The following is a 15,726-nucleotide window of genomic DNA, read 5'->3' on the forward strand; positions in this document are numbered from 1 at the left end:
AAGACTAAGGAATTAAAAACGAAAGTTCTTTTGCAACAGGCTTATCCGCCTCGCCCTAATCAGCGTCAGTTTCAGCAACCTCCACAGTTTCAGAAACCATTGCAGACGCCTGAGTCTTTTGTTCCGCGATTTCCGCTAGGCCCTAATCAGTGCGCTTATTGTAAAGAGGAAGGTCATTTCAAGAGTAGTTGTCCAGTCTTGCTACAATGTGTGAATGGTATGTTTGGTCTGAGAGGTCGTGGGGTAGGGGACGTGGTACGCTTCCTCAGAATGAACGTTCCTTTCCCACCCCCAGAATTCTGCAAATTATTTTGACCGACAGAATGTTCCGAACGTCCAGTCTGCTCAGTACTACGTTGATGATTATTATGTTGGAAGCGAGAGTGCTGGTTTTAATGATAGCTAGGACAGCCATGGACAAAGAGAGGGAGTAGTGTCCGTTCCAGTAGACCAGAGTGGGCCTTATGTTGAAGTGATTACATCAGGTGTGGCAGAACCTTTTCTTTTGGATACTGGTGCAACAAAGAGTTCTATTATGCACTCTAAACTCCCTGGTGCACCTTTGTCTGGCTTGACGAATGTTTTGGTAGGATTTTCTGGCGCCCCAGTTAGCAACCCGGTTTCTAGTCCTTTGCCCCTTTCTATTGGTCCTTGTGAATTGGAGGCTCCCCTTATTCTAACGACTGGTTGTGGTGAGAATTTGTTGGGTTTGGACTTGTTGAAAAGATTGCATGCGACATTATATTGTTCTCCGTTGGGAGTACATCTTACCTTGGGTAAGAAAGTGATCTCCCCGATATATTTGTCTGAGCATTGCCTGCCGCTGGAATTGCGTTCTCTCCCTGATACACTTTGGACTACGGGTCCTAACAATGTTGGTCTTTTGCAGATTCCACCCTACGTTGTTACGCTTAAATCAAATGCTAAATTGCCACGCATTCCTCAGTACAAAATTTCCAGTGATGGTGAAAGAGCTCTTTTAGCGATTATTTATGATTTGGTTGAGAAAGGTGTGGTTGAAGAAACAGTCCTGTACTGCCTATTCTTAAGCGTACTGACTCTTCTCAGCCACCTGTGTATCGATTTGTGATCGACCTTCGAGAGGTCAATAAGATTGTTGTGCCACAGTTTCCTGTTGTTCCGGACATTACTGCTTTATTGACTATGGTCCCTGCCTCAGCTGCTTGGTTTTCTGTAATTGATCTGAAGAATGCTTTCTTCAGTATTCCGATCGCTGAGGAAAGTAGGGATATTTTCGGCTTCTCTTTAGGAGGCCGCAGCTTCCGGTTTAAGCGAGCTCCTCAAGGTTATTGTGAGAGTCCCTCCATTTATAGTCAGGCTTTGAAAACTCAACTCGATACTCTTGTGTTGCCTTCTGGTGCTACTCTTATCCAGTACGTTGATGATCTGCTAGTGGCTGCTGATAATGAGGAGATTTGTAAAGAGGTTACTCTTTCTTTGCTATGACATTTGTCTGACCTTCATCATAAAGTTTCCCCTTCCAAGTTGCAGTATTTTCAACAAGAAGTGACCTACTTAGGTCATTTGTTATCGAAGGAGGGAAGACGATTGACCCCAGAGCGTATTCAAGCGATTGCCCAAATGACTTTACCATCCACACAGAGAGAAGTGCGTGCTTTCTTGGGTATCACCTCGTATTGTCGGCAGTGGATCCCGAACTTTTCTTTGCTAGCGAAACCTTTGTTAAAAGTCCACATTTGTAAAGCGCACAATCTCCTGTAAGGGTCTCTAGGCGCTGGGGGCCGTCAGGAAGATTAAGCGAGCTATTGCCCAGAGTCACATGGTGCTGGGCTAACCTGCCGCCGGAGCCGGGGATCGAACCGTGGTCCCCAGATTCCAGTGTCAGTCGCCCTGGCCGCGGCGCCACACCTCTTCCACTCTTGGCACTTACTCTCAAAGATACACCACACCCTCTTCCTTGGTCTAATGAATGTCAGAAGAGTTTTTCTGAATTGCGTGATGCATTGTGTTCTGCTCTGGTGTTGGGTACCCCTGACTATAGTAAACCTTTTACACTTTATGTGCACGAGAGAGAAGGTTGTGCGTTGTCAGAGTTGACACAACAGTTTGGAGACAAGCAGCGCCCATGTGCGTATTTTTGGGCTACTTTAGATCCGGTAGCTAGGGCGTTGCCTGGTTGCCTAAGAGCTACGGCAGCAGCAGCTGTTTCTATCCGACAGTCTGCTGGTTTGGTATTGGATAATACATTGATTGTGATGGTCCCACATGCAGTGGATACCTTATTAAACAGGACGAAGACTCAACACCTTACTAGTGCACGTCTGTCAGGTTACGAGTTGACGCTTTTGGCTAGTCATGTGCACATTAAGAGGTGCAACACATTGAATCCAGCTACATTGTTGCCGATTTGTGTAGAGACAGATGATTAAGAACAGCATGATTGTGCTCTTAGGACAGAAGAGGAAACAAAGGGTAGAATTGATTTGAAAGATACTCCTCTTTCAAACCCTGATGGTACCCTATGGGTAGATGATTCATGCTTTAAGCTTCCGAATGGAGAGACGACTGCAGCATATGCTGTCACAACTTTACACACGATTGTTGAAACAGCGCGTATTGCACAGAATTCAGCTCAGGCAGCTGAATTGATAGCCTTGACTAGAGCGTGTGTGTTGTCAAAAGGCTAGAGAGTGAATGTTTTTACTGATAGCCAGTATGCGTTTGGCGTTGCTCATAGCTTTGGACGATTGTGGAAAGAAAGAGGATTTCTTACTTCTCATGGTACGAAAATCCAGCATGGCCAATTAGTGAGTGAGCTTCTTGAATCGCTTACTTTGCCAACACAAATCGCCATTGTAAAGTGTAGTGCGCATAAAAAGGTTACAGATGATGTGGGTCGAGGGAATGCGTTTGCGGATGAAGTAGCGAGAGAAACAGCGAGAGATTTGACGAGTCGAATGTATGTTGCAGGTCCTGCAAGATGGGTTGTGGAAAGAGGAATGTGTGAAGATACAATAGAACGTGTGAAGATGATTCAGGCAGAAGCTACTGAGAAAGAATTGAGTACGTGGAGAGAGAGTACGGGAATGTTGGATTCGACAGGCTGTTGGGTTGAGTTGTCAGAGCATCAGCGATGGTTGCTGCCAGATGCGTATGTGCTTCCAGTGGTTACTATGGCTCATGGGATGGCTCAGATCAGCTCAAAAGGGATATGCAAGTTGTTGGCTCCAGTATGGCAGAATAGTGGAATTCCCAAATGTGCTGAGAATTTGGTTAAACACTGCATGATTTGCTTGATGCATAATCCTGGCAAGGGAACCCCAACTCCAGCTGGTCATTTTGCTCCTCAAATGTATCCGTTCGAGGTGTTGCAGATAGACTATATTCATATGGAAAGATGCAATAATCTGAAGTATGTCCTTGTGGTTGTTTGTGCCTTTTCCAGATGGATAGAGGCCTACCCTCTGAAGGATAATACTGCCTTGTCTACAGCCAAGGTTTTGCTCAAAGAGTTTTTCCCGAGGTATGGATTGCCGAGGATGGTCTGGAGTGATAACGGAAGTGAATTCGTGGGTCAGATTATGCAGAAAGTGTGTGCGGGTTTGGGAATTAGACAGAAGTTCCACGCAGCGAATCACCCCCAGTCAGCAGGCCTGGTCGAGTGCTATAACTGATGACACCCAGCTGATCCTAGCCATCAGAAATGACGACCAAAAAATTGCTGAAGATTTCAATCAGGGCATGCAAGCAATAGGGAATTGGATGGCTTCCAATTGCCTGAAATTGAACTCGGATAAGTCCGAGGTGGTTATCTTTGGAAATTTAATCCCGGAATGGTCTTCCCGCTGGTGGCCACTGTCAATGGGTCCTCCCCTACACCTGTTAGCAAGGTGAGGAACCTGGGAGTCATGTTTGATGACCGTCTCACTTTCCTCCCTCATGCTAACCAGATCACCTCCTCGGCATTCTATAAGTTACGACTTATAAAGAAGATTCTCCCTTTTCTTCCGGCTTCAGCAGGCAAAACCTTGATCACGTCCCTGGTTCTGTCCACCTTGGATTACTGCAATGCTCTCTTCCTGAACACACAAGAAAGAGTTCTCAACAAAATGCAAGTCATCCAAAACGCCGCTGCCAGACTTCTGGGTAATGTTCCCAAGTTTCAATCAGTGTCGGGAACTATCAGAGAACTCCACTGGCTTTCCATCAGGAATAGAATAAAATTCAAAACTCTTTGCATTGTCTATAAGGCTTTGCATAACCAGGCACCAGCCTTTCTCATTCAACAACTCACTCCCTACCGTCCCATCCGATCCTTGCGATCTTCGAATCTGTACGAGTTGGTGGTACCCCGCACCAAACTAGTCTCTTGGGGTGATAGAAGATTCCTCGTGTCAGCACCTAAGCTCTGGAACACTTTGCCACCAGCCATTAAAAATAGCCCATCTCTCTGGTCTTTTCGAAAGCTCCTTAAAACCTGGCTTTTTAATCAATGATCCCTTTTCCTATCATGGGTGAATACAGCAGATACTTAGCGCCGAGATGCCCACGGGCCTTCGTTCGTGCTCTAAAAGTGTTATAAATAAATAAATAAATAAATAAATAACAGCACGTTAAAGCTGAAGTTGGCCAAGGTGCAAGCGAGCTCTGGTCTCACATGGCCCGATGCTCTACCATTGGCACTTTTGTCCACAAGAACAACAATACATTCTCGCGTGGGACTTAGCCCATACGAGATTGTTTTTGGACGCCCGGCGAATGTTTGGGGTGTGCCGAGGCCAAGAGAATACAGCGGTATTGAGTACCCTATGTTGGTTGAGTATTTACATGATTTGACTGCTAAATTGCGTGTTCTTCACCAACAGGTTCATGATACCTTACCTTCAGCTTCTGTTGACGCAGGACATGCAATCCAACCCGGCGACTGGATTCTGATCAGGAACTTCCAGAAGTCCAAGAACCTACAACCGAGGTGGACTGGTCCTTATCAAGTGCTGCTAGCAACAAGGACCGCTGTGAAAGTCTTCGGGAAAAAGAGTTGGGTGCATGCCACCCACACGAAAAGGATACCTCTGCCCTTACCGTATGATCAGTGGGTCCGGGAAGGTGTTGCCGATTCTGAGACTGAAAATGTCCCGAGATTTGTGCCTTTAGTGATGCTCGTTTGAAATGGACTCAGTCGGAACGTGCGGATGATGAAATTTTGCAAGAAGCTGTGCTGCTGCATTTGAGACTGGACACTACGCATCTGGAGATTCTTTTTCAGGATCAAACTGTGCCGAATAAAGAACATTATAGTTTAAGGCCGAGGTCTAAAAAAGGACAAATAAAGTAATATTTTTTTGTGTATTGTGCTCTCTCAGACAAGAGACTATTTTTCTTTTTGCCTTTTTCGAACCACCATCCGGGTTCAGCTGCAGGGTCGTGGTATAAGACTTAAGGGGTGAACCGCGAATTGACGAAAGGTCTGTGCTTCTAGATTGTCTAGGACGCCTGGACGCACACTTGAGTGAAGAAGGAAAATTGCCGCGAGCAGCACATTAGAGGATGGAGTCTTTTGTATCTGAGAGAGATGTTGAGAAAATAGACCTTAAAATGAAATTCTGTACATTGATACGTAGCAAATGTTTTATAATATCATGTTTTTTTAATGTTTTAAGTATTACGATAGCTTATGTGGGTTGGATTGTCTATGCTACACAACAGACGTTTGCACCCACTTCTCAACCTAAGCTTTCTTACACTACTGTTTCTTTGCATCAGTTCTATACGTTGCCTGAACATGAACAGACAAGGAGGTCAGAATTCGTCAACAACTCGTTCATACAGTTGTTGCATCAGCATCAGTTAGTAGTGAATACCACTAACTGTTGGGTTTGTGGTCTTATGCCGCATACGACCGATAAGGGTATGCCATATTTGGTTTTGCCTTTTTCTTTTAATGGGTCTGTGTGGGTTTTACAGACTATGTTTATCTATGCAAATGAGATACGCCCTTCACGTTCCCTTAAGGAGAACTCCAGCAATAGTGCCTTGATAAAGGGAATAGTAGATATGTTCCGAGATATCGATGCATATAATGCTATCCCTAAGGATGAGATGCAGGCTTATGTTGGTTGGAATTTGACCAGATTTAGAGCCCGATTATGATTGCGGTGAATCCGCATCCTCGGGGCCGGCGGAAGCCACCGCCGGCCCCGAGGATGCGGATTCACCGCTGCGGTGATTCACAAGACCCCCCGCCAGATTAGGATGGCAGGGGGGTCGGGAAGTCCGTATGCAGCTTTTCCGCCGCGGTCCCGCGGTGGAAAAGCTCTAATATGGTGGCGGTGTCTATCAGACACCGCCAGCCATATTAGGATGCATGCGTAAACATGCTTTTCCACTGCGGCTTTTCCGCCGTGGAAAAGCATGTGGTCTTTTCAGTTTGGGGGCCCGTTGCGGGCCCCCAGGGTGTCAGGGGGTGGGGGGTGCACATGGGGGGTACCTATGGTACCCCCCTGCCTTTACATGAACAAAGCGGCAGGCACCGCGCGGTGCCTGCCGCTTTGTACATGTAAAGGCTAAACATGCATTTTTAACATTGCGGTGGGTGCTGCTTCAAGCAGCACCCGCCGCAATGTTAAACATACAGGATGTGTCCGCCAGGGTGGCGGTCACATCCTAATTCGCACGGAGGGACCGCCGCTGCACCTGCAGACGGTCCCTCCACCTCTGGGATGGCGGACGGACGCAGGTCCGTCCGCCATCCTAATAGGCCCCATAGTACCAGCTTGACTGAGAAGGAGAGACGAAAAAGGTCTCCCCCGATTTGGATTGTGCCCCATCAAGGTTATTTTTGTTTGCAAGGCACTGGTCGAAATCCGAAAGCTCAGCTAGGTAAGAGTGTGTGTGTTCACACCTATGTCTATTCGTCCCAGACTTCTCCACCGTTCGTACCAGCTAAAGGCACATATTTTGTTTGTCACGACAGAGCCTATACATGGTTGCCACCTGATTTTTCAGGTACATGTTATGTGGCGTTTTTGCTTCCCCCTACATATACTACGGCTCCGGACTATCATAGAACGAGATATGGTAGAGGGGTCTTCGATAAGGAAGATACTGTAGGACAAGAAGCAGGAGATTTCTTCAAGGGTTTCCTGCCCTTTTGGGGTCCTATGATCAATAGTGGGCATATTCGACAGCTTGTCCACGTTGTTGAAGCTACTATTAACGAGACAGCAGGTGCTCTTAGTAATGTTACAGCTGAGCTTCAAGCTAACCGCCTTATGACGTTGCAGAATCGTATGGTTTTAGACGTCATACTTGCAGGTCGAGGTGGAGTATGCAAATTGATTGGATCTAGTTGTTGCATTTACGTACCAGATAATGCTCCTACAGTGTACCAAGCCATCTCTAGGTTACATAAGATCTCTGAGTCTATCCATGTAGACAAAGGAGACTGGTCATTGACAGGATGGTTTTGGGAATTGCTGTCTAAATGGGGATGGAAGATTTTGACATTCCTTGGTATGGTTTTGGCCATCCTTTTCTCTTGTTGTCTTTGCATCCAGTGTGGTCCCGCCATTTGTAGTCTTTGTGCTACTATGTGCGTTAGGAGACCTGTCCCGAGAGAAGTAGAGAATAATAGGATGATGCTACAGCAACACTTAGATGACCTAATGAAGATTGATATGGACCTAGATTCAGATTAACATGAGTTTAGGTTATTGCCTACGTAATGGCAAAAGGAGGGGCTGAGGTTCTGTAATTCTCGAGCCTGACTCCATTTTGTGTTGCCCTCATGTAGGCCTGTGAAAGAGGCCCGGCGAACAAGTGGCCTGGCCTTCTGAGTTCATGTATACATTAACTAGGTTTCTTTCGACTCTGAATGAACTGCAGAGAAACTGACCTCTTCACCTGAAACTGACCTCGCAAAGCCAATTTCCCTTGGTTTGATCCTTGTCTAAGATTGCCACTTAATGTTCAGGACCTCGTTAACCTTTAGTTTCCTTGTACATGTTTTATCTTGTTCAGCATCTATCACTGTTTCCTTTATGTTCTGACATTACATGGGTTGTGCTTTTCAATTATAAATTTGTCCGGCTTGCGAAGATTGAATTTGGGACATTCCTAATAATTAACTTTTGGGTTGGGTTACTGTGAATTGGGTTTTTGTTAATGTGATACTCAGTTAGAAAATGTGCCCTATTGGTTAGAATTTTGCACAGTGGGTGTACATTTATAATGAGAATATGGTGTATAAAAGGAGATGTCTTGCCTTAGTAATTTGAACAGTCTCCTAGGAATATACATTGTGATGTATTGTTGGGATTTCTGTTACTAGCGGCAGCTAATAAACTTGGTCTCTGACGCTACCCAGAAGTATTCCGTGTCTCTGTATACCAAGACAGGTGGAACTCGAAGATTTCAGGTGTGTCCCTGGCACCGCTGGGTTCTGACCCGGTTCTTCACATGTACGATTGACTGAGTGAAATAACTATCTATTGTTTCCGCGACTCTAGAGATAGATTTCCTTTTCTTGGGAAACAAAGTTGTCATGTTTATGCGGTTATCAGAATCTAATCCCTTCTTGTGTATTCGAGAACGTTTCTAGTGATCTCTGAGCTAGCTGGCACTCACAATTAAGTCTAGTATATTCGGTAGAGACCTAGTCGATCAGTCCTACGTCAAATCTATAGGATATACTACTCCAATGCGCAGAGCCTATTGGGAATATAGGAACTACACTACAGGTGGGCCTTAAATATTACTAGCACCTAAAACAATATCCTCTCTCTAATAGGGAGCCAGGCAACATATGCTCTCTCTGTGTAAATTGTTATTATGATTGGTTATCCATGATTGGTATATTTGTTTTACCAGTAGGTCCCTAGTAAAGTGCACTGAGTGTGCTGGGGCTGGTAATTCAAGTGCTACTAGTGGGCCTGCAGCACTGATTGTGCCACCCACATGAGTAGCCCCAAAGAGATGTCTCAGGCCTGCCACCGCAGTTCCTGTGCGCAGTTTGCAAACTGCCATGCTGATCTGGCCAGTATACCCACTTGCCCGGCCTTACCTTTCCCTTTTCTTGCACATAGGTCACCCCTATGGTAGGCCCAAGGTACCCCCTGGGCAGGGTGCAGTGTATGTAAAAGGTAGGACAGGCACTAGTGTGTGTAACATGTCTTGACAGTGAAATACTACCAATTTTGTTTTTCACTATTGAAAGGCTATCTTGCCCATAGGATGGAATGGGGAATGCTGTGTAACATGTTTACCTGCATATCTTCCCATAGGAGTGAGATTGAAAATTGGAGTCTGGTATCCCTGAACTCAGAATTTGATAACACTGTGTAGTAATCTGCTTGTTAAGTAATGCACCTTCTCTGCCCTTGTTCTCTGCCTGATGCTCTAATAATATGATGTCATTTGGAATGTGAGGAATGTTTGTACTAGTGAGATAGCAGTTGGAGAAGATGGGCTGAGCAGCCAGGAGGCTGTTCCTGGTGGGGCGTATATTGAAACTTATTAAGCTGTAACTTGATGAATTAACTACTAACTACAAGAGATGTCCACAAGACTTCTTTGATTGTTACACACAGCTTTTAGGAAGGATGGTTTTTAAATTATGTGTATGAAAATAGCACTTTTAGGAAGTGGCTATTTTCTTGGTCAATCTTTCTGTGTGCCACTGCCTTTTTGTGGATTGACTGTCTGGTTTGAGAGTGACATGGGGCTCGGGTGGCTCCAGGAGTCTGGGTGAGTCAGCACTAGCCTGAATAGACCAATCTGCATTTGGAGTGGTGGGAGGAGTAGCACCTGGGCCTAAATAGAGCTGTGCCTGCCTTCCACAATGCTGGCTCTACCTCCCGAGGTGCATCTGATGACCCTGGCCCACACTGACAAAGGAAGAAGTTGTGCACTGGCAGAGTGCACCCAGAACTGATTTGGATTGGGTCCAGGACCCCTCACACATAGAAAAACAAAGAAATTTGGGATATAAATATGAGAGCTGAGACCCCTGAACTTCAGACTACTTTGGAACCAAGGAGGAACCTTTGCTGAGGAGAAAAGCTGAAGAGCTGAAGGAGAAGAGTTGCCCTTGATGTGTGTCTGGGGTTGGCCTGCAGTTGCTATTTCTGCCAAAGTTACTTTGCTGTGTGCTGTGTCCCCCTGCTTGGCAAGGACTTTGCTGTGTGCTGTGTCCTGAAAACTCTCCAAGGGCCTGAGAAGAGCTAGCCTCCTGTTGTGGAAACGCAGGGATATAAAGGTTTCCAAGACTACTTTGTGATAAGGAGGAATACTTGCCAAAGAAGATCAGCTGAAGAGACTGAGGAGAAGTACTGCACTTGCTGTGTGTCTAGGGCTGACTTGCAGTTTGCTGTTTCTGCTGAGGAGAGGATCAAGGGACTTTGCTGTGTGCTGTGTCCCCTGCTTGAAGAAGGACCTTGCTGTGTTCTGTGTCCATCTGAAGAAACGTCTCCAAGGGCCTAAGAAGAGCTGGCCTCCTGTTTCTGAAGTCCCAGGCACAAAAGGACTTCACCCCAGCTTCCCTGATTTCCTTGCTAGAAGTTCTGACCTGCCCTGAGCTGCCTGTAACAGTGTGTGAGGCCCTTGCTGCTGGGAGCTGGAAGCATGACGCAACGGAGAAGCGTGATGTTGCCACAGCAGCCGCCATTGCATCGCCAAGGAAGCGTGTCGCCGCTGTTTTCCGTCGCATCACCGGAGAAGCGTGTCACTGGACCGTTGTATCGCTAAGAAAGCGCGTTGCCGCTGCCTCTGATCGCCATTGCATCACCGGAGAAGCGTGTCACAGGGCCTGTCGTGGCTCAAGAAACCACTAAATTTGCCTCACCGCCATCGGGCATGCATGCATAGCATCCACGGTGACGCATCGCACCAAAGAAGCCATTTTATCGCATCGCACCGGATCGTCGCAACGCATTGAGGGGCCATTGGTCGCATCGCAACCGGAGCACAGGAAGAATCGACGCATTGCCTTCTCTGCGACCCTTTTGTTTGTTCTGCGTTACGCATCTAAGGTACTTTGAGAGAAAAGTGTCACATTTAACATCTACAAGTTTATTTTTGCAACAACCCTTTTTTAAAGACATTCTACTGAGTATCTGTATGTTGGATTTTTTTCGTTTTGGTTTTGTTTAGTTTCGATGAAGATATTTTATTTTTCTAAACTGATGTGGTGTCCTTTTGTGGTGTTCACTGTGTTACCGTGAGTGCTGGTAGAAATACTTTACACATTGCCTTTAGGCTAAGCCTATCTGCTCGTGCCAAGCTACCAAGGAGGTGAGCAGGGGTTATCTAAAGTGTGTATCCCCCTTACCCTGACTAGAAGCAAGGGTCCCTATTTGGTCAGAGGTACCTACCTCTGCCAACAAGAGGCTCCCATTTCTAACAGCGTCATCAATAAGTAAGGCCTTCATTATGAGTACCACAGAGTTCGATGCAGGGATACTATGATTCGGTCAGCATCCCTACACCAAACTCGGTCAATTATGAGTTTTTCGGTGGAATAGGCAATAACTGCCCAAACTTAGTAACACTGGGTTCTTTTCTGGGCAGTCTTTCCCGATTCCGGGTGGAAACCGTGGACATTTCTCCCATGCTTTAAGAAGGCGGAAAGTGTCACCTGGAGGGCTGATGGAGGTGGGGGTGCAGGGCCAGCTTTGCAGTATTGATAATTCCGGGCCTGGAGACATTTATAATTGTCTAGATGCGGAATTTCACCCAAGGTTATCACTGTTGGTGACATGCCACAACTTGTAATGAGGTGCCCAAGACGTGTCTTCTAGCTTTTCAAATTAACGCTAGAGACAGCTTTGAAAAGGGTGAATGCTTTTGTCTTATACCAAACTCTGTCACTAGTAGCTAGTTCACATTATTAAGGGCACTGCTCAAACCTCTGTTGCTGTAATGTGTTGCTGTCATCTGTAAGTTGTGACATATGTGCCATACCTAACATTGTTATTCGCCCTATCCTGTCCATCAGAAGAGCAGATACGATGTTCCCCGGTAACACAGCCAATGTCCCCAGGAAATTCACAAAATAAATCCAGTAGGCGCTGTAGTCATCATCAAAGGTTATCTGACAACCCGTCTTGTTGTGAAGAAAGGTGCAGTTTATGAAGGTGCAGTCGATTAATTTGAAATCTTCGAAATCTGTGTGAAGGGGAAAGAAAAAGAAAATCTCATCAGTCTTAAAATCCAAAATCTAGACATATAGATAGACAGGTATACAAACCATAAAATAGGAAAAGCAAGAAAATGAACTGTCATGGATGGCATTTAGAAACCAAACATTGCTTACTGCAGTGGCACTAAGCTCACTATGAATGCTTCTGCACCTGAATTAGCATATGAAACCAAACTTATTGTATTGCAACACAGAAACAATTCGTAACAGGCCGTACCGTTGTGTTTGCCTATAGGAATTTGAGAAGTAACAGAAAAAGAAAAGCTAAACATAGGTTACATCAAATGATACACCTGAAGTCAGCACAGTAAGTGGACACAGGATTGGAAAAGGAAAAGGAGATGAAGGAGGTCATGTTAGAAAAGTGGGATTCAAGAACTATAGGCTAGAACTGGGACATTGGCATAGATTCATTAAGAGCAGGATACGGGCTCAGAATACAAAATTACAATACAAGTTCTCTTGAAAAGCCTTAAGGGGACATGGGATCCAGTGGAAGTCTAGGAAACATGTGCACTTGTGTAAGGCAGGAGTGGGCTGGCTCAACCTGGAACGGGAAGGTCAGCAGAAGGGAGGCGGAGCTTTGTGGTGGCATTTCTAGACCATATCACACGTTTACTGCTTGCATTATGCCGCCTCACTACACTGCCCTAGCCTGTACTACATCCTGCGCTATATCACTTAAAAAAGTGTTTGGGACTGGTGAATTATTTCTGGAATTATATACTTCAAGCAATTCGAATAAATATTTATGGTAGAAATATGAGTTATAAATAAAATAAGGAATGCAACTATTTTATTGAAGGATGTAGGATTTGTGCTTAGCTTGGGTATAAATAAAATGATCACCATTCTAAAAGAAACGGTAATGCCCATTTAATAAAGATGGTTTACTATTATTGGGAGCCAGGGGGTGGCCATAAACCTGTTTTGATCCTCATCTATCTTTCCAATCACTATCCACACTCCCCTCTCACAATGTGCCAGAGTCTGAATCAATAAGGATAATACATTTTGCCTGTTTATTATTCTTTATATTAAGGATTGGTAGGTTTCCCTAGAAAATGTTAGCATTTTTCTTCTGTTAGTTAAAGCCTCTCTTGCCTATCTAGAGGACAACAGTCTGCTGGACTTATTGCAATCAGGCTCCTGACCATCACACAGTACTGAGACTAATCTACTTGCAGTAGTTGGTACTATTAGGCTATTCCTGGATGCTGGACATCCTGCCATGCTGGTTCTGCTTGATCTATCAGCAGTAAGGTATCCAGGGATCTGCCCTCGACTGGTAATGGATTTCCTCAAATATAGGGTCCAAACAGTTTCTATGGGTACATTCCACTCCAGCACCATCCATTTAGACAAGGGAGTCCCTCAGGGCTCCTCCCTGAGCCCTGGTCTTTTTACCATCTATGTAGCCTCCTAGGTCCAATTAGTTAAGTCTTTGAGTTTGACACATTGGGCAGGTCACGGAGAATGCCAAACAGAGATATATCACATGCATGAGTGAGATTTACAGAGATGTACGTTCGCACTTCATTTCAGACCTCCTGGGAGGGTCTTAATGTACTCGAAATGCAATTTGATTGAATTAACATTTCTAAACACTTCCTCAGCTATACTCTTGGAATTTAAAGTAGAAGTAACCATATATTTCGATTTTGATTCCACTATATTCTAGCTGGCTAATTCCTTGGTTTTATAGGTAACTTCCATTTCCTCTCCAATTTCCTTGTTGCAAACCATCTGTATCTACTTTTTTGTGGCCTTACTCTGATAATTCCTACTTTCGTTCGTTGGTACCTCTTCATCTAGTATTGTTTGGAGCTCTTTATTAAATATGCCCAAAGGCGGAGTGACAGAGTGACAGCTCAGTACTTCCTTTAACCAATATTCTTATTAAACACATGCTCTGCATTAAACGTCTTCCAAGGGTGTGTCAATTTTTATGGCAAAGGGATTTGTTTACATCTTATAATAAAACAAATGTAATTAAATGATGATCAGTCCACAGAAGGGCCAGCCAAAGGCTCCATCTTAATTAGGCACTCTAGGGCCCACATCTGATATCTGGGATTTCCTTTTACATGTGTAGCTCACGAAATATACTTGATCAAACCACAGGTTCAATTGTGTCTACATATGAAGCGCTAAGAAGTGTGCAATTTCCTGCTGACAATTTCGGGAATCCCCACTGCTTTTACCACTGACGTCTTGCATGCACCAGGGGTAGAGCCTTCTCATACGTCGCCCCAAAGTACTGGAACCAGCTCCCATTGGCACTACGCAAAAACACTTCATATTTGGACTTCAGGAAACATCTCAAAAATTTCTATTTTAATTGACCCTCACCATTGTTTCTCCTCTCCTTCCGAATTCATGGTTTCGCTTAGAGAACGCGCCGAGATGCCCCCTGGGTGAGTCGAGCGCTATAGAAGAACCCCCTAACATAACATAACATAACAAGAAACTCTTCTTATCCATGGAGACACTCGCAGTATTTATAATGCCCTTACCATAGAGGCTCACTCACTTGCAAGTAATTTTCCTTACCTGTACTGAAGAAAAAGGAGTCAATGAAAGTGCAGTTCTTGAAGTAGGTGTCCAGCGACGTAACATACTCAAAGTGGCAGTTATCAAAAAGAGAATTTTCAAAGGTGGCTGATTTAAATTTCATATTCACAAACCTGTTAAAAATGAAAATCATTTTGTTAGAGTAACTCTCTGCATTCAACCTAAAGTGTGTTCTTCCTTCCATGACAGCAATTAGGTTTTATAATTGTGATAAAGGTGATTAAGAAAAGATGACAGAATGTTATCCTTGTACGTTATGACCAGTAGGTAAGGTTAACCCAGAGAGCAGGACAGGACATATTTAACGAATGACCCGTGGCCATTGTCTTGTGTCTTGTCTTCAGTTGGTAGCTCAGTAGGAATTATCTATCTCTCTGTACTCTCCACTACTCTAATTGAGCTATCTCAGATGCCTGTATATGTCTTGAATGAGCTTCCAAGGACTAGGCCAAATAAATGGAAGAGAAGCATTTTAGTCAGTCAAAATGAGCATATGTATACCAATGGTCAGCTGCAAGTGATGCTTTGTCTATTATACTTATCTTAATTGTTCTAAACTAGATCATACAAATCTGATTTTTTTTTAATTATGAGTCCATCTGCCATAATGTTAGATTGTTTGCATTTTAATGATCCACACTCTCACATGCCTATACTATTATCCTTGCTATTTATAGATGCCTTGGAAATGATAAAATTCCACCCTGGCACCCTCGCAAAGGTTAATTAAGTTTAACAAATCACTAAAACATTGAAGGTCCTTCCTTGATATCCGACATTTTCAGAAGTGCTGGTGGAAGAGTGTATTATACTATATCTAAATCTTTACCAACTGACTCTGATAATAATGCCTTGGGCAATTTTCCAACTCATATATTTACCAGCAAAACAACACATTTGGTGAATTTGTGTAATAACAACACTATGAATCACCTTAAAGAAATTACACATCAAAAGTATCCTCTTCCAGCTTG

At 44.4% G+C, this 15,726-nt stretch overlaps 1 protein-coding gene across 1 annotated transcript in view; it reads right to left on the reverse strand.

The window, feature by feature from the left end:
* SV2C (synaptic vesicle glycoprotein 2C) overlaps positions 1-15,726 on the reverse strand; it is a 703,553-nt gene that overhangs the window by 39,336 nt on the left and 648,491 nt on the right. The window contains exons 10-11 of the mRNA XM_078677323.1: positions 14,732-14,865; positions 11,941-12,144 (exon numbers count right to left, since the gene is read on the reverse strand). Coding sequence (XP_078533449.1) covers positions 11,941-12,144; positions 14,732-14,865 — 338 coding nt within the window. The remainder of the gene's footprint in view (positions 1-11,940; positions 12,145-14,731; positions 14,866-15,726) is intronic.

The sequence above is a fragment of the Lissotriton helveticus genome, chromosome 2_1 (genome assembly GCF_964261635.1).
Source record: "Lissotriton helveticus chromosome 2_1, aLisHel1.1, whole genome shotgun sequence".
Classification (NCBI taxonomy): Eukaryota; Metazoa; Chordata; class Amphibia; order Caudata; family Salamandridae; genus Lissotriton; species Lissotriton helveticus.